The sequence below is a fragment of the Neodiprion fabricii genome, chromosome 1 (assembly GCF_021155785.1).
Source record: "Neodiprion fabricii isolate iyNeoFabr1 chromosome 1, iyNeoFabr1.1, whole genome shotgun sequence".
Lineage (NCBI taxonomy): Eukaryota > Metazoa > Arthropoda > Insecta > Hymenoptera > Diprionidae > Neodiprion > Neodiprion fabricii.
In genome coordinates, this window is record NC_060239.1 from 13,059,952 (window position 1) to 13,078,841 (window position 18,890).

Sequence of the window (18,890 nt, forward strand, 5' to 3'; positions counted from 1 at the left end):
CTGTCGAGGTTCTCGGTCTGACGATGCTGAATGCTTAATCGATTTTCTAAGAATCGAGCATTTTCACCTGTGATTAATCGATTGCTACTGGTTTCTTCAAAGTTTCTATTATCACGGAATTGATTCATCTTCCAAAATGACCTGATTAACAATAAGAATCAATGTATCAGAATTTCAATTGAAATCTAACTAGCCGCAGATCGCGTGAATCGGTTAACGGCACTCAAAAAATTTCAATTCTCGAATTGACTGCTTAGGCTCATTTGTTTCTGTCAACTCCTGTAAGTTAGGTTAAAATTTTATTTCGCTACTACAGTCGAGTTCACTGTTTCTACTTCCCGTCACAGTACGTTTATAAAGTTTTTAGAGCGATTTCAGACACCTGATCAACGGCAATATTTTATGGGTCGATTCTCACATTGGTAGACATATTGCGTGTATAAAAGTGTACATACGATAAACTCTTTCAAGTTGCAGCAACATGTTGTTTTTTTTTCACTCAACCCGTTCATTTGCATAAGCCACCATAGTGACATCCTTTTTTTCTTTGTTTTGCATTTTTTTTTTTTTTTTATACACCTCACGCAAAATTCTGAATTTGGTTATTATCTAAAAACTGAATTACGTGACTGAAAAAGTTAAGAAAAAGATTGTATTTTTTGTTTCTGAAGACTGTGGGGCGTGCATAAAGTGCCTGAATCCTGAACAGTGCGGTAAAATAACGTTAGTGCATGCGCGCGGGTGAATTTCTATGTTTCACACACTGGGGTTTTCTTTGGCGCATGCGCAGTTCGAATTATTTAATTTTACGCACTGTGTCACTGAGCGTAAGTTGTCTGATGACAATTTCACGCGGTTTCAGTGCCTCTCAAATCAAACTTACTATCAAAAGTAAAATATCTGACTAGTGTGTTTGCAGCACTCGTCTTTGCGACACACGGTGCAAGCTTTTACACTCATCGGAAGTTGCCTACTTTTCGCGCTTGTAACACAATGTCCTATCTCGCTACCAAGACGTGATCTTTTTTTGATTGTCGAAGTCAATACACTATTTTTTCGTATAACAAATTCTCCGGAAATGTAGAATTTTCAGCTCAAGTCTAAGTAGTGCATCACAGAATGTGACCCATTGAAATAACGTGTAACAAACATAGTTGTTCTAGTTTCTTCGCGCAATTCCCAAAATAATTATGAATACAGCGTTAATTGGAGATGATGGTATAAGTAATAACATTATCTTCGAGTATGATAATAGTTTGTTTTTCCAATATTGGAACAACCAGAAACCAGATTTTAATGAAGTAAGAACTTTTTCAAGATTTGTTCAAAATGGTGGACTGAAACCGATTTTTCGAAGTCTATGAAAGTAAATATGTCATTATTCGTTTGAAACCCAGGCCGGTTCGACTGTCAAACTGTACTACACAGTTGTTTTGGAAAATTCTGAGCGAAGAAACTAAACTACGTACGTACTTTTTGACGCGTTATTTACATGGGAAAGTCATATGAAATAAAGTACATCTTAGGCTTGAGCTAGGAATCCTACACTTCAAGGGTTTCAGTTTTCAATTTGGCAAAAACCAACGTCCAGGCCTTTTACAAATTAAAAAAAAAAAAAAACATGGTCTAATCCGAAACAGTCTAGTGTACAACAACAATGGAATAATCCATTTTGTTGTGATTAGAATTTTTTTATCAATTGCACCGGTCAACATGAATTTTGAATCTGGGTTCTCGAAGTCAAATTTTAATTTCTTCCACGCAAGTAATGCAAGAAAAAATAGGTTTATTCGGTGAAGTTTGCTTTTGTAGAAACCGGAACGATATTTCGGATTTTAAGAAAATTAACTTATTTCTCAATATACACAAACTTCAGTTTCACAACTAAAGTTTTGAATAAAAGTTATTCAAATACGAAACTGAAGTTTGTTTATTTGTTACTTACAAAAAATGTTTGAGAAAATAGGTTAGGTTAGTTTATGTTAGATTTATTTGTCACTTACGATAAATGTTTGAGAAAGTACGTAACTTATCTTAAAATCCGTAAATTCGTTCTGGTTTCTACAAGACCAAACCTTATCCAATAAAAATATCCTTTTAATTTTCATGTTTTTACTAGTCACGTGAAAGAAATCAAAAAACTTGACATCAAGAAGCCGGGACTCAAAATTCGCGTTGACCTGTGATATTAATCAATGTAAAAAAAGACGAGGACAAACTTGGTGTGAAATAAATGAATTTTTTTTTTTCATCATTCGATGCAATGAAATGAAAATTCGCTTATTTAAGTACAAACTCAAATAAACTAAAAAAAATTTCTCTCGTTGACCCGTCTGTTGCCTGTAGCGTCGAGATTCGTCTTTACGTCGAAAGCACGTATCAGATAATAGAATTTGATCGATTCCGGTTAGTTTAGGTTAGGTTTAATAGAATTTGATCGATTCCAAGGATCGTCTTTTTTTTTTTTGTCTTTTTTTCGCATCACCTCCTCGGTCCTGGGTCCTTGTCCTCGTCGCAGGACCGCCGGGCACGGGGTGCAGGGCGACCGAGGGAATGGCGCCGAGGGGCGTCAGGGTGGCTGCCTCGCGCAGGCTGCCGTCAGTGCGCGGTGAGGCGCGCCCGCTGCCACACGCCATGCTTCTACCTCAGGTGAGCAACTATGGTCATCGAGCCATGTCAAAAGCATCCCCCCTGAACCGCTCCGTCCATGGATGTCTGCCTATAAAAGCCGTCCCGAAAGAGTAAAAAAAACGAAAAAAACAAAAAAAAAAAAATTAAAAACAAAACATTGTGTGTTCCAAGCATGAGTGTGCGTGTTGCTTTGTGTGTCTGTGCACGTGTCGATGGCTCCCGATAATTTTACCATTTAGCAAAATATTTCAAATCTTTCACCAAATCTTGGAAACATTTTCCAAAACTCGGGATATTCTCCATGTAACACGCAGTCCCATCGTCTACAGGCATGCTGTCACCGTTTTTCCGCACACCACATGATACATTGCCACGTTTATTGTATGTCTTTACACGTACCTACCGAAATCATACGTTTATTATGACTATTTCCGCAATCGTCTACACGTAGTGCAAAAGGGAAGTAAAAACACAACACATCGTACGGTTTTCACTGGACGGTATATAATCGTACGATATTTGGTGCGTATCAAAGGCGCGGATTGAGGATACGCGTCTCCGTGAGACGGTGCCAGAAACAATGGTGTTAGAAGCACCGGAGCCGTTCGCCAACAATTGCAAGTTGTACCGTTGTGACGAGCCGATTGTTCAATCAAGTTGATCGTCTGCGCTTACCGACAAACTCTGGGTGGGCCGACAATTTGTGGGATAGGGTTATGGGGCAAGAGAGGTGTAATTTAGGCCTACCTACAATAGCCGCGATTGAGACCATCGTTCCATTCATTCTCGGTTTGAATTCGGTCTCGATTAATGCCACGATCCTAACTAAATCTAACCCCGTGCAATCTGCCACGGAGAGAATAAAAGAGCAGATTTTACTCAATATTGCTGGAAAAGAAGGACAGATCCAGGTTCGTCGGTAAAACATACTTCATAAAATGCAGAAATTACTCTAGAATCAGTGAAAACTGCTACACTTACGGTAAAAAAAAAAAAAAGTCGACGCGGACATTTTTTACTAAAAGCCCTGATGTTTCCCTCTTTTCCGTTGCCGTTTTGAGTAAAATCTGCTCTTTCTCTTCTCTCCGTGCGACGAGTCTGAGTCTCGCCTACCGGCCTACGATCAACGACTCGAGCTTTTATCGCCGAGATTCGTTCATCGTTCCTTAAACCGACGGCAAACGAATCTGTCCCGTGCAACAGGCACCCGGCTCTGTGTTCTTTCAATTGGGTGAAGCCCTCCCTCCGCCCCATCGTTTCACCCCCATTCTGTCTCTCCTCCCCCTCGCCCCGCGCCGTATAATCATACTTGTCGTAAATCACACTAATAAAAAAATCTGTCTCGATTTCACTCACCGAATTAAACTCGCTGTCCCACCGAATTCGTCGACAATCAGATCGGGATTATATATGACATATATAATATATGATATATATATATATATTTTTTCCCACACCGTGTGAATAAGCACGTTGTTGAGTGAGCGATTTCGATTTAATAAGTGCGAACAATAAATTGAAAAGGTAAATATAACTCCGAGTTATTGGCTTAAATAGAAAAACTGATCGATGTGGTTCTTAGTTTTTTTTTTTTTTTTTCATGCGTTTACTTCATCCGTAATTAATTAGAAATATTTTTCCAACTTTGATTTTCAATTGAGAACAATTTGGTACCGTAAACAAAATAACGATTTCGAATGTATTAAAAATAGCGAATAAATCGTTGGTGAAATATTTTGGCAAACTGACAATTTGGTGGAGTGTCGTGATTATCCGGGAAGCTGATCGATTTTGGATTCTCGAAAGCCGAGAGCGTCGCTTCGCTGGAACGAAAATACGAACGGGAAAAAAATGTGTGAAATCGAGCAACGAAGTGAAATGATGTGAAATAAGTCGAGCGTAACTTGGTGAAAGAGTGGAGCAGAAAGAGTTTTACTGGAAAATGAAATATCGCCCATCAGGAACGCCGACTCTACCTATACCTAATATACAGTGAATCTGGGATTTCGGTGCAACAGGCGATTCCGACTTCACCCCGGATTGACAACGACGATTTTTCGTTGGCTGCAACGATGACCAGGCGAATTATGTGCAAAACACACACGTCAATCTACCTGCCTGCGTGTAATCAAGCTAAACGGAATTCGATTATTCATTCTGACGTGCGTTTGCCCGAGAATCACAGCGAGGTTGGGAACGCGGAATATGGACCGAGGGCAAAAGTGTAACCGCTATGAAAAATGAACAAATAAACAAAATTAGAAGAAATAAAAATTAAAATTAAAGAGCAGGCGCGTAAACTTTCCGTGATTCCAATTAATTCGTGCCCGTGAAGCTCGGATGTTCAGTTTGTGCGAAAAGTTTCACAGTTCAAATGATTTGCCCCTCGAGAAAAGCCTTTTCGAAACGTCGTTGTTATTGTTTTTATTGTTGTTACACCGTTCGCTGGAGAGAGTTGTTAATATACTGGGTGGCTCTGTTGTACGGAACCGCAAGGCTTAATTAAGGTTTAAGAAGCTTATTGATTATTGTGCGTCGAGCAACGAATCAACATCTGATTAATTAAGTAATCATTTATATAGTTCATCATATGTAGTCGTTATTATTAGTTATCTTCTTTCTTTTAGCTCGCATTTTTTTGTTAGATATATCATTCAAACATTATCCCTCAACAGTATAATTCCATATCAGATCTAACAAATCGCGAGTGAATGTCAAAAAATAACGTAAACTGTTTTGCCAACTGGTCGTGAGCCAATGACGATTGAAAAAATGGCTCAATACTCGTGGCGTGAATTTTTCGACGTTTGCCCGATGAAACATCGGATTTAATCGTATAACAATCATGTCATAATCGTTGTATTTGTACAGCTTTGTGCAAAGGAATCTGGCGTGATAAAGCTCGAGCAGCCCTTTACTACACGCGATAAACCTCAGAACAAATGTGCCGTGTGTAAATACAATTGATAATTCAGTCGGAACGCGTGATAATTTTACGAATACTCATCATTTTGCTTATCAAGTTTATTCTTTTGCTGAAAATGTTTTCTGCATATCGTTGTACGTGGTTTGAAGTGAAATAATTTTCTGCAACTAAAATGAAAATATAAAGTGAAAAGTGCACGCAGTAAAACCCTGCTAGAACGTATAATTTCCAGTCGATTGAAACGTGGCTGAATTAATCCACACATTGTCCACTGATCGCGATAAATTTTCAAATAATTTAGATATTTAGATCAAAGAGCGTTTATTGTTGAATGATTTCGTGTTCGAATAGACTAATTAATGTCCTCTCACAAACGGACTATTGTTGAGTTCATCCTGGAATTTTCATGATTTTGGATTTAATGTAGGGAATAATTAAGTAGAATTTTGATGAGATGCGCCATTTTGGTTGAACAATAAGCGATAGATTCAATCTAGTGAAAATCGGTTATGCATATTTCTACGCCACTTTAACTACTCGAAATATCAATATAAATATTAGATAATTTTTCGGAAAATCAGGTTTTCTACATTAACCCTTTCAGTCCCAGTGGGATGTTTAGGGACCCACCTCAAAAATTTCCATTTCCCATATTTATCCCAGTACATTTGGAACTTCAAATGCTCTTTATTACTTCGTATGACTATCAGAATACGGAAAAATCTAATCTTTTCCACATTATTAAACCCACGCACACACGGATACATGCTATTTTGGATCCGCCATCTTGGATTTAAAAATTATCAAATTGTGACTTCAGATTCGTGATCAGCGACTCCAAAAACTCTCAGTAACAAATATCGACCAGAATCATCGAATTTTGACAGTTTTTTCAATTTTACATCCGCCATATTGGATCCGGCATCTTGAATTTAGATAATATCAAATTGTGACTTCGGATTCATGATCAGTGACCCCAAAAATCCCCGAGCAATCAAAATCAGGCCTAAATATTGTGTTGGAAAATTTGTGATAAAAGGGTTAAAGGTGGTACAGAAAATAATTTTTCAACGTTTTAAATCCGATCTTGATCCAAATCACAAAATATTCAATTAGTTTTTTGAAGAGAGAGAGCCAGTTGTGATCAGAAACACACTCCACCCTTATATTCTCTACATAAAAACCAAATTTTATGCCAGACCGGGTGATAAAATACCTAGCCGTTTTTGAACGTTTCTAGAAAAGGAAACAGATATTATAGCGAAGAGTGGTATCAAAAAAAACCCTAATTTAAATTTTTTTTTTTTTCTTGTCCTCTATAGAAAATATGATTGGCATTGGGATTCTTATGAATTAAGAATTAATACAATAACTTACGTTAAACTATAAACTTCATATTCTCAACTGTACTTACATTAATCTGTTTTTATCCACTGTGGAGATAACTTTTTATAAATGTTTTTTCAAATCATCCCTGGAGATCTCTAACGCTTATAAAATAATCCCGAGAAGATTAGAATCAGAAAAAAAACAACAGAGTTCAAGCACTTAAAACATTTTAACGATAAAACCTTGTCTCAAGTCGTTATGATATCTTACGTAAGTTTTGTTATTCGAATTTCTAAGGATATTTTTTCGTTTGTGCTTACCGTCATGCGCGAAAATAACATCGCTCGAAGTTTTTCAAAATTTTTTCGTCGTCTTCTCTTAACTTTTTATTCAAATGGTACGGCCCTCGTTTAATCTTATAATTAAGCAAGATGTTTTAAATATGAGGAAAAAGCCTCCGGACTCTTCATCCCGTTAAAGAGAGTAGATGTTCAAAAATTAGATGATGGGTGTATAAATTTTCTAAGAGACGGATTTTCCTCCGTACATCTCGAGTTGTAATAGATTCTTCACTCACCGAATTATGTATTAAAGAAAAGGATACATTCAACAACGGGTCTAATCATCCTAATGAAGTTGAACATTTTTCGAAGAAGCTTTGAAAACGATCGAAAGATATTCGGAAAAGAAGCTGTTCAGAAGCTTCGGCAAATTTTTGTATTCATATATACTGATTTACGAAAAAAACCGTACGTAAATCTAATTAATTTTTCGAGTGACTGAAATTGCAGTGAAATAGGGAAAATTCCTGAATATTCTTTTTAAACTGATCAATATATTTTTTTTTTTTTTTTAAATCAGGCAGACGTTTATTTCGATTAAAGTGAGAAAATATCTACCCCTTCAACGATGCTGGGTTCAGTCAAATAAACACCAGCTGCCTCGACAAATCTCTTACCTCCCCGGAGAGCGTATTTCGACGTCTAAGGATACCGTATTTACGTTTGAAAGTGAATTTATCGTTTGAAAATTCGAAAGCCGAATTGGGTAAAAATCAAAGTCTCAGATTGCGAATGGAGCGGCTTATTCGTCGTTCAGTCGTGTAAGTATGAAATTCGTTTCGCGTCCAAGCGCACAAAACGAAAGGAAGGAGAAACTTGTATGAAAACGGTGTTCAGCACGCGTTCAAAATTCTTATTTCGTTCTTTGGAATTTAGCAATTTTCTTCGACGATTCGACGATCACGAAACGTCCGATACCTTACACCCACCTATATTTGTTCCTGTTCCCTTCTTTTGTGCTTTCCGTGATTTTTTTCTTTTCCTGCTTTCTTTATCCACTCACTGTATACGTCATGCTGTACCTTAATACCACCAGCATTGTGTCGGAGCAAAGAGCATGATGACGTTACTCTGACGGCAGTCGATTCACTCGCAGCTTAAAGACACTCGTCACGGCAATTATCCAGAAAATTGGTTTTCACGTGTTACTTTTTCACGAGAACCCGATCCGAATGATGCGAATCGAATAATTCCAATTTTTCTAATAATTCAAACCCATCGAATAATCAAGACTTCGAGTTTCGAGTTCGGACGATTTTAATTTCTCGAATTGTTCGGTCGAAACCTCAAATTCTTTTCAATACCTTGGATAAAAGATACGAATAATTCAGTCACAGTTTTTTTTTTTTTCGAGACCGTCCAAATTTATTGATTTTTTCATACATTGTGTTCATTTTAAGAAATTAGACTTAATATTCTGTCAAACAGAATTTAACGGCTGCGCGGAGAAAGGAGAAAGGTAAAAAAAATTAACATTTCTCAAAAATCTTTAAACGTAATTTCGCTCGGAATTTTTCTTCAGACAATATTGGATATGCCTCTGTAAAATACTTCTAAACTCTGCGAATCGGTACTTTCTTAGATCTGGTGATAAAATTACGGAAAAATTTGTCCGGTGTAATGTAATTTCAGGCCATTGGAAAAATTTTCACAGAAAAATACTTACAAAATGCACAAGAGTGTTTATTATGAACACAATTCGTTCAATGCCAAAGTTGGTGAGCTTGTGAATGAAACTGAAACTCAATATTCATCTCAAAAGTTTTTGCAGCCGGATTTTATCAAAGACTTGAAGTTCAGAGCGATATGAAATACTTGATACTGAGTTTAATGCAATTATTGCAATAATTAACAAATAAGCTTCCTATCTTATTCTTTTCAGCTGATGTAACTCAACCGTATTACTGAAACGCAAAAATAGAGCCTAATTTTGATAAAAGAGGTTGAAAAAATGCAAGCTTATACGGGGTGGGGTTTAAGTTCGAATTTCTCGAGTTCCGATAGCGCCTAATTCCGAATTATTTGGTGGCAAAACTTGGTCGGAATGGTCGGAAACCCGATGACTCAAAGTTCCGAAATGCAAGATTTCGAAAGTTCAAGTTCCGATAGAGAATAATTCCGAAAAAATAAATTTTCAATAGAGTAAAATTCTGAAAATTAAAAGAAACTCGCACAGCGTAGCTTACTTAACGAGTGGGTGTATAAAATGAGAATGACCAGGATTCTGAACGTAAGAATATCGAAAATCCAAAACAAAGAAAGATCACAACAGTGAAATTTCACCAAGCCCGAAATCCACAAGTCTGAAAATCTTCGCTCGTTCAGAATTCCGATGTGTCAGAATTTTTAATTTTCTTATTTTCGTACTTTGGGAACTTTGACTTATCGGAGTTTTGCCCTTTCGGGAATTTGTCCTCTCGGAACTTTACACTTTCGCAACTTCGAGCGTGGGGTTTTGGCCCGTTTGAAACTTTGATGTTTCGTCAAAGTTTGATTTCTTTACTTTAAATTTCGTTATCAGGAAACTTGGAACTTGGTGCGTTTGAAACTTTTCAAATTCGGAATTTCAACCCCGCACCGCTGATTCAAAGAAACCTCTTCAATTTTCTGCAAACGTCGTCTGTTGTGCCGCGCTGATATTTAATACAGACTTCATATTTTGGAAAAAATATTTAATCACGGGTACGTGTCGTACAAAGGTTCGGAACTTTCATGCTACAACGTAAAATACTCGCTCGAATTGACCGACAACTTCGTCATGTCCTGTTTGAAATGAAACTCAGCTTTTCGGAAACGAGTTATAAGCCTTTTTCTTGAAACTACCGACGTGTGACGTGCACCACTTTCTACCCCGATACCGGATGAATCGCCCGAAAATTTTCGGTTCAATTGATTCGCCTCTCAGTTTCGAAGATCTTTTCGTCTTTTCTTTGCTCTCTCTTTCTCTCTTATTTTCTCTTTTTCCGAATACGTACGGATTTCGGATCCCCAACTGTATAATATCGGCCATACGTACGCCATCCCATCCTTTCAGCGATCTTTTGTTGTAAGTGAAAATTGAAAGATTTTCCACGTATATAGAATACGCGTGAAAGTAATTCAGGGGAGTAGACATCGAAAAATTTATATATATTTTTTTTTCTTTATCTTGTTCTGTTCCGTATACTATAATCTCTTCCAAACATGTTGGTGCAAGAAAAACTGAAAAATTCGCAAAATTGAGCTCAGAGGGAGCAGGAAGGCTGGAAATGTGATAAAAATTCGGGTGTGACGCATATACACGCATTTTTCTCTAAAAAACGTTTTTCACTAGTTTTGCCACGATTAGTCAAGAACGCGGTAAGATATCGCTTTGTCTTTTTTTTCTCTAAATGAAGATATTAACTTTCTCTACAAAGTGAACCAGCGTCTATGGCCAAACAAAAATGTACTATTATTGGTATTATAACAAATGTCACTCACTTATCGATATTTTTTTAAACTTTAGCTGCCATTTTTTTATCTACATATTTTTTCAAAAATATTAGGTTATGTTCACAGAGGAACATCCTCTGAAGAGAATGGCTCTTGAAATTGCCAGAAACTCTAACCGTTCACTCGGAATCGTAGCAATAAAAGAGCAGCGCATGAGACGCGTAGTCTTCTTTATCCGCCAGTATCTCCCATAAATATTTATATTTTTTAAATTTTAACTACTGGATTTTACAGGCAAAACTCCAATAAAAACGTTGTAAAAAGAAAGTGTACGCATGTTGTTTCGGTTCTTCACAAATGCCATTTGAATTTTATTCCATTTATGGCCTATTTAAGAAATGAGTTTATTTCTAATTTTTTATACATAAAAATTAATCAAACGAGTTTGAACACTCGTTTGAACACACGAAACAGCTTGATCTTTGAGAGAGTCAAAAACAAAAAGTGGGGCGCATAAACTGAAATTACAAAACCAGCGGATAAGGATCCACTAAAACTTTTTGTCCGGACTTCTACGGTGTCTTTATAAACTGCGCGATAATTTTATGCATAACCTTCTCGTGGAATTGTTAATATCCAAGTCGCACAGATACAGCAACCATGCTGTCAGAGGGGAATCTTTTATCCACCTTTTTATAGTTGACCTCCTCGTTGGTAGCGACTCTTTTATTTTGCGCTGCAAAAATCCAGGTTGCGGAAGTGGGCAGAGAAAATTTATGAATTCCCAAGATTATCTAGCGGCGAAATGTCTTCCGCGGTTTTTTTATAACGTTTCTCTCGTGAAAACCAAAACCGTCTTTCCTAATCCTAGAAACTTATCTAATTATAAATTTTCGATTGATTATATTATTAGTCAGATTTATTTACTCGGGTTGGCAATAAAACAACAATTGAGTAGTCGTGGGCAAAACTGTAATTGGTAAATAACAAAAACGATTTCATTTTCCAATTAAATGAAAATGAAATACATATTACAGTTTTGTTCTGTAGTTACACAAGAAAAAATTGTAATTAGATCACGATCGATACTGTAACAGATAAATACTTTGTGCAACGCAGTGACGAAAACGCATGTTGCATGAATTTGTCATTGACATTTATACTTAATGTCATGTAGTACTCCTATCTTTACCAACTGAGCTAACTCACCCATTTCCTTCCTATATTAAATAGCTAAATAATTGGTGTATCTCTAAATGCTCGGTCGGTAAGGGTAGGATCACCACATGGCCTTAAGATTCAAATAGACAAATATGCCGCCATATATGTAGAGAGGCACGTACGTCCCACTTATGCAATTGCTTTCTGTACGAATATAATGATGCAGACATTGTCTCTAATGTGTTGACAAGTGAAAAACGCCGTCCTTCGTGTTTGGGCGTGATCGTTTTACTTTATTTTTATCACTACACGTTCGTCATTCGTAAGCGTATAATAAAGTTTGGTTTAATGGCGGGAAATTTGAAGACGACGGAGATTTATTTTCATTAAAATACTCTCCCTGCAGCTGACAACACACAGACAAAATCTGCCGGTAAAATATCTTGACGCCGTTTGCGAGCGTGCAATAAAACAAAATGTCGACGTCCCGCCAACAAATATTATGGAAAAAATAGGATGTTTGTGCCTGAAAAACATTTGACGACACAAATTGTCTGTGCGTCGATTGATTTATTAATATAATTGAATGGCAGTCCGGTATTGGTTTATTAATTACTTAAACGGTAGTCCGACCCTTGGAATCATTAAAAAATAAAACCCTTTTCAACGCAACGACATCGCAAAGACTTTAAAACTCACAATCAGTCTAAACTGGAGGTTGTAGAGTTATAATATTTCGAGTTGACGCGATTAATCGAGTAGGTAATAATTTACAAAAAAGTTTCAGTTAAAAACAGAAATTGTGCAAACCGAAACCCAGTGGAATTATTCTTTCTACGATGCATTTTGGCTGGAAACTGGTACGAAGTTTACACGATACACGTATTGATTTCAATGCGAAATTCAATCCTGTTCCAGGGACATTTATCGTGTTGTCTTCGCCAATATGCACATTTCGCAAATATTTTCTCAAGAATTTGATTGCAAACGATCGCAAATTCTACGGACAATGAATTGTTACAACTAAACTAACCCAGAACGTGCGTGCCTATAGCTAATTTCATAAATCTTGAGAAGCACAGAGTAAAATGTATAACATCGTTGAAAAACTGTTATACCTGGTACAGAAATGCAGGTGAAACATTTAGTACAAACAGATTTGTTTAACGAAAATTTGATTAAAAGCAGTGTTCGTTGGAAATGGAAGTAAGAAATTTTCTCATGAGCCGAACAGATAAGTAGTAGAAAAAATGGATCATTAAGAATATTGCTTTTTTTAAACGGTCGAATCGGTACGTAGAAAAATATCGATCTAATGTTTTTTGCTGCACTGTAACAAGTCGTAGAATTAAAAAGTCGCTCAGATACATCTCGGGTACTTTTTTGTTTGTGAGGATTTCGTTAATACGAAGAGCGAATCTCCTATGCAACCGATTTACGACATTCAACAACAATCTCTAATTTTTGGAGGGTGAACGAACTGCCGTGAAATCGACCGTTGAAAAAATTCTCGTTTCTTATCCCGTCTTTGCAGTGTAAAAAGTAAGTGTTGAAAATGGACATACGATGACAGTCAATAGCTAGTGGAGATAGAAAAAGTGGGAGAGAGAAAAGCAGTGAGGTGAAAACATTGAAGTAAGGAAAGAATACTTAGACGCATCGCTCAACGTGGCCATCTGATTTTTTCAAGAAGTTCTTACTCCAACTTTCCTCCCCAATGTATTCGGCTTACATGTACAGGGTGTCCCATTTGAGCTATCACAGCAGAATATTTTGTGAACGACGCATTTAAGAGAAAAATGGTTGAAATAAAAGTTTCATAGTTCGAAGAGACGATACAAGGTTATTTGAAGGTTAACATTGCTTTTTTAAATGGGAACTTGTACTTTTTTCATAGATTTGGATTCTACGTAAGAAAAAGGAAACTTTTGTTTCAAACTGTTTCTCTTACAACATGAATTTTTCAAGATATATAATAATTAGTCAATGAAACAGTAAATTCGGAAAAAAATTTATCTCGACAGATACTGAAAATTATGCCCGTCAAAGTTAATACACTTTTCAAGACGCTTCCCAAAAGATGTATGACATTGTGGTAAATGTTCTCGTTTGATGTCTCTGCATGCATTTCTGATTCGCTCCTTCTGATATCCTCTAGAATAGTTGTTACCACATTGTAAGATTTTTCTATGAAGGAGCCACATAAAAAAAATGATGAATTTGTAAGATGTGGTGATGTAGTAGGTCAATTTATTTACTGGTCCGCCTCTGTCGATCCAATGATTGTTGTAATCATTGTTGAAGAATTGATGTCACAGGAAAAACAGTTTAAAATGAGAATTTTCTATTTTCTTTTTTTTGTGCAGAATCCAAATTTGTAAAAAAAAGTATGTTGTGCATGAAAAATCAGGATACAGTGAAGTGTAAATGAAATTTAATTACTACCGATTACGAACTCGAACTGAAATTTGGTAAATCCAAAATGGCGGTTGCAATATGCAGCGGTGTAAGATATAAGAAATTACTTTACGGACGAAACTTGGTACCTGGGAGGTTTTCGAGAATACTGCTTACGTGTCTGAAAATTAAAAATCGCGGGTCTAAGGATAAAGACAATTTTAAATTTCATGAATTTCGACTAATCAGTGATCACAGAAAATCCCGAGAACAATGTCTCATCCGAATGAAATAACTCATAACTTTTTTGTCAGCCATATTGGATCCGCCATACTGAATTTTTAAATTTTTAATTCAAGTTTGTAATTCAAGATCCCTAAAATACCACCAAATTATGTGAAAAGTGTAAAATCGCTTAATTATCTCAAGCAACGTAAAGACTCTGACAATGTTATAAAATCTTTTATTATCTTCTGTAATCTTTTGAAATCCTGTGATATCTTGTGAAACCATCTGAAATACCTGACTTCTCTGAAATCTTTGAATCCGTAATGAATCTCTGCAACCCTTTATGAAATTCTAGTAAATACTTTGCAGCCCTTTAAAATTCAGTAAACCCCCACGAAATTATTATTAGAAATTTTTTTAAATAATTCTATCTTGCAATCCGGACAATTTCATGATTTTTTCCCAGTTAGTGGTTGACCTTTAATTCTTTTATGAAAGTTTTTCAAATGTGGCCATAATTGAAGTTTGGGACACTCCATTAACTAGACAGAAAATGATAGGATCAATGAATTTAATACGTGGGTAATTTGGCCAACCTTGATTGACAAGTCTAAAAACTTTCCACTCACAATCAGATGTGTTTCGTGCTTATAGAATAACTAAAATCAGGTTATTCATTTTTTTTTTTTTTTTTGCGATAGACCTTAAAACGTCGTGATCTAGTGAGAAATGAACTTTTCATTTTTGGGGTGGTTATAATAACTTCCCTTATTCTCTTTTTCTCTGAAGTAGAGAAAACGACGTTGCTCAAAAACAGAAATCGATGCGCATTAAAAATACACTTTCCTTTTGGATACCTTAAAGTATTGTGATTTCGAAACCTTCCAACGTTTTCTCCGAACAAATTTTTCCGAAGCTCGAAGCTTAGTTTGCAAAATACACCCCAGAAACGACGTTTGAAAAAGACACGACCGACCAACTAACGTACTAATGATTAACATTCGTTTAATTAAATAGTTTATTTCCTTGATAAGAATACCTCACGATTTTTTCAAGTTTTTAAGTGCGGCGCTGTACGAATAAGTGGAATAAACAATTAATTTTCATACATTATTTATAAATCTTAATAAAATACATGAACTTTATTTCTACGACTATTTTGAATAAATCGCATAGTAATCGATTAAAATGCAGTGCTTGACTATATTGAAATATTTTATGCGGATTACGTATCGCCCAACTGATCCAAAGGATTGCAAATCAGGAATTTCTTTTTGTGTCACTGAATGAAATCTAAAACGAAAGTTGTATATGAATTCAAGATTATTCACCCGAAATGGTGAACACCATCGTAATAGTGTCATCGGATTTTCGTGACCATTCTCAAGCATGTCGTTTTTTTTTCTACTTATTTTAAACATGATGTCCAAAATTTTATCATCAGCTGTGCAAATATTTAATTGTAGCTTTCATATTTGGCTATTAAATTACCTTTAACAAAAATCCAACTAATTTTGAATTTTTAGGCGACTAATATTGGGCCCTCATTTTGAATATATACAAATAAAAAATATATGAATCGTTATGAAAATTCAGTGACATCCGGTACGATTGCGTCCGTAATTTTGGATCCATCATTCTCAATATTTATCCTTTTTCCACCATAGATTTCGCGCAGTCACACAAAAAGAAGACCCTGATAACTTTCAATATTGGAAATAATAAAAGTACGTACTCCAGGTTAAGTGTTTCAATACAATAAATAATAACATTTTTCTTGTTAAGCTTGCGATTTATCGATAAAAGTCATGGAAGTAAGTTAAAGCATAAATAAAAGACAAGTCGCAAGCATCGGGGTTGTTGCAGTACGTTACACGGCATTGGCACAAACGAGTTCAACGCATCGTGTCACGAACGAGGGTTGCAAAAGGGTAACAGACGTGTTGCTCTCGCTTTTGCGGCGATCATGAGGTTCGCTGTACTTTCGCCCATATCTGCGCCTTGGAAAAAAAGGAAGGGGGTGAAATTATTGCACGACAGAAACCTCCGAGCAAATAATACGACTACCCCTAATTAGCGAGCTTTGCAGACCCTACCTTGCTATTTTTCAATTCTTCTATTTTATTTCTCTCAGTTTGCTTTGGGACGGAGTACTTGTACCCCTTTTCACCCCCTTGGAGACGGTTCGAATACGTGCCTATGTACGTACAACGTAGTAAAGCCAGCTAGTGGTGAATACTTGTGATGTATTTACCTTTTCCCTAGTTATTTCCCTGGGATACCCTTAAGATGTGTTCTCATCGCTTCTGTATTGACTGTACGGTGTTGGAAAAGCCTGACGAATATAGTGTATTATCCTAATCTCAGAGGTAGTCAACCCCTTTATTATTCCCTGCTTTATGTATGGTTGATGGATACGTTAGGCGTATGGCTATGGGAATATGAACCACATCTCAGGTTTCGAGTTATTCATAAGCCAAGGGTACCATGGTTATGTGCGAATATTGAACCTGTCGATCAAGACGTCTGAACTCAGCTGTATTCGGTACATTCAAAGCCATTGTGCCGTTCAAGGTGTGCCATATTTTTAACCCCATATAAAATTTTCAAACGCATAAGCCGGTACAATTTATGTGTTAGAAATAATCATGGATTTGGTGAATTTTTCTAATCTGTTTAGCATTCCGCGGGAACTTGTAATAGATACGTATTGATGCTTACGACTTGATCTGATTTTGATTGTGATTATCCAATGCTGTGTAGTCAGATCTAGTTGATTAGAGGCAGATACAAAGTTTGCGCATACGTTGAAGTTTCAGCGGTCATTCTTATCCCTCTCGATCCGAGTGAAAAGATAAAAATAAAAAGAATCGTTATAAAGAGCACTGATTTACTGTTTCGGAATTTGCACTCCTTCTATACGATTGAAAATTGAAAGATAAAAAAAATCGCATACAATGGGATGTAAACCATATTATTTTACTGTTTCGCGTGCGTTAATGTATTCCCGAACTACCGTCTCGTGTAATTGTGTACGCACTTGCCAATAATACGTATTATCGTATGGAAGCGGAGCGTCAATTCATTTAACGGCCGAAACCACACGGAGAGATTTATCATGACGAAGCATGGTTGTAAATTTGGCCTATTAATAACAATTGTGAGTCCGCGCGTATCTCCATAAGCTCATGACACAATCTACAGTACAATCCGCTTATCGACGTGGATACTCAGTGATCAATCATGGAATTAAAATGATATTGTTTTCAGTGTCAATCGTGTGCTCAGCCTAAAGTTGAATTAAAATCCAGATCCGTCGAATTATTTATAAAGATTAAAAATTGCTGACAATGATAATTCGTTCGACAGCAACCAGTGGATGAGCGGCAATAAACTCCTCGAATTCCCGATTCGAAACAGTACCAAATAAACTGCACCAACGTTTTTACATTCAAACGCAGTTTCACGCCAAATAATCTATCGATCCTTGCCGTTCGAATCCGAATTCGTATCCAAAGGTATCAATAGTCCAGTTTCGGACTCAATCAGTCTGCACCGGCATTCAGTGCTGCAGCGAAGACTAGGCCACAAGTCGAGGCGATTACAAGCATATGATAGAGTGTGTAGCGTGAACCATTCGTGCCCGTTGAGCACCATACAATACAGGGTAAAGTAGTTCCTATGGGCTTTGCGTATTGTGTCGAGCACGAGCGCAATATTTGCTTTCACGTTCACGATGTAATGGATATATTGAAAGGGGTTTCCCTGCCCCTCGGAACAGCAAAATGTGACGGGCAATTAAGATTGCGGAGTGTTACGCTTCTTACCAATTCACGGGGTCTCCCTCAGTCTCCAATAAGACGGCAGGGCCGTCTTAAGGCGTGGACTAGTGGAGCTATGGCCCAGAGTGCTCGGTGCTCCTTGGGGACAAAGTGCAGTTTTAACAAGGAAAGTATCCCCGGTCGATTTCTCTGATTTGATTTCGTTTGTAATATGTTATAGTAGACTGAAAACTTGGTGACACGTATTTTTTTATCTGCCATTAAACACTTTATAGCGGTGATACCACCCTCCAAAGTAAGGCGTGTCGCGGGGAGATTTAACAGTTGTTTTTTTTTTGTAATTGAGAAAATCACAATTTTCATTCCTCGTTATGAGAAAACTTTTCCCGATGGAATGGTTGAAAAATTTGATGTTCTTGTGGGTGAAACTGCCAATTCATACCTTGACATGCCTTACTTTGGAGAGTGGTTTCGCGCGCTTACAATGTTTAATGGCAGATAAAAAAAAATACGTATCGCTTAGTTTTTAGTCTACTATAACATGTTACAAAAGAAATCAAATCGCAAAGATCGACCTGAGATACCTTCTTTTTAAGAAGCGAAGACTTCGATGTGCCGAGTCCAATAACGACGGTGACACTGTTTTCGGGGCTGATAACGATATGCGGATTAATACGTTTT

At 36.7% G+C, this 18,890-nt stretch overlaps 1 protein-coding gene across 4 annotated transcripts in view; it reads left to right on the plus strand.

Annotated features, from left to right (window-relative positions):
• Positions 1–2,609: 2,609 nt before the first annotated feature.
• Positions 2,610–18,890, plus strand: part of LOC124187746 (dopamine receptor 1-like) — a 106,511-nt gene continuing 90,230 nt past the window's right edge. Inside the window, exon 1 of one of the 4 annotated variants that reach the window (XM_046579822.1) lies at positions 2,610–2,649. Coding sequence is in view for 2 of the 4 variants with exons in the window: in XM_046579820.1 (XP_046435776.1) it covers positions 2,712–2,741 (30 nt within the window). In the remaining 2 variants the exon portion in view is untranslated. Of the gene's footprint in view, positions 2,742–7,975; positions 7,989–18,890 lie in introns of those variants that run through there. The other 3 variants (XM_046579821.1, XM_046579820.1, XM_046579824.1) reach the window with 3 other exon arrangements.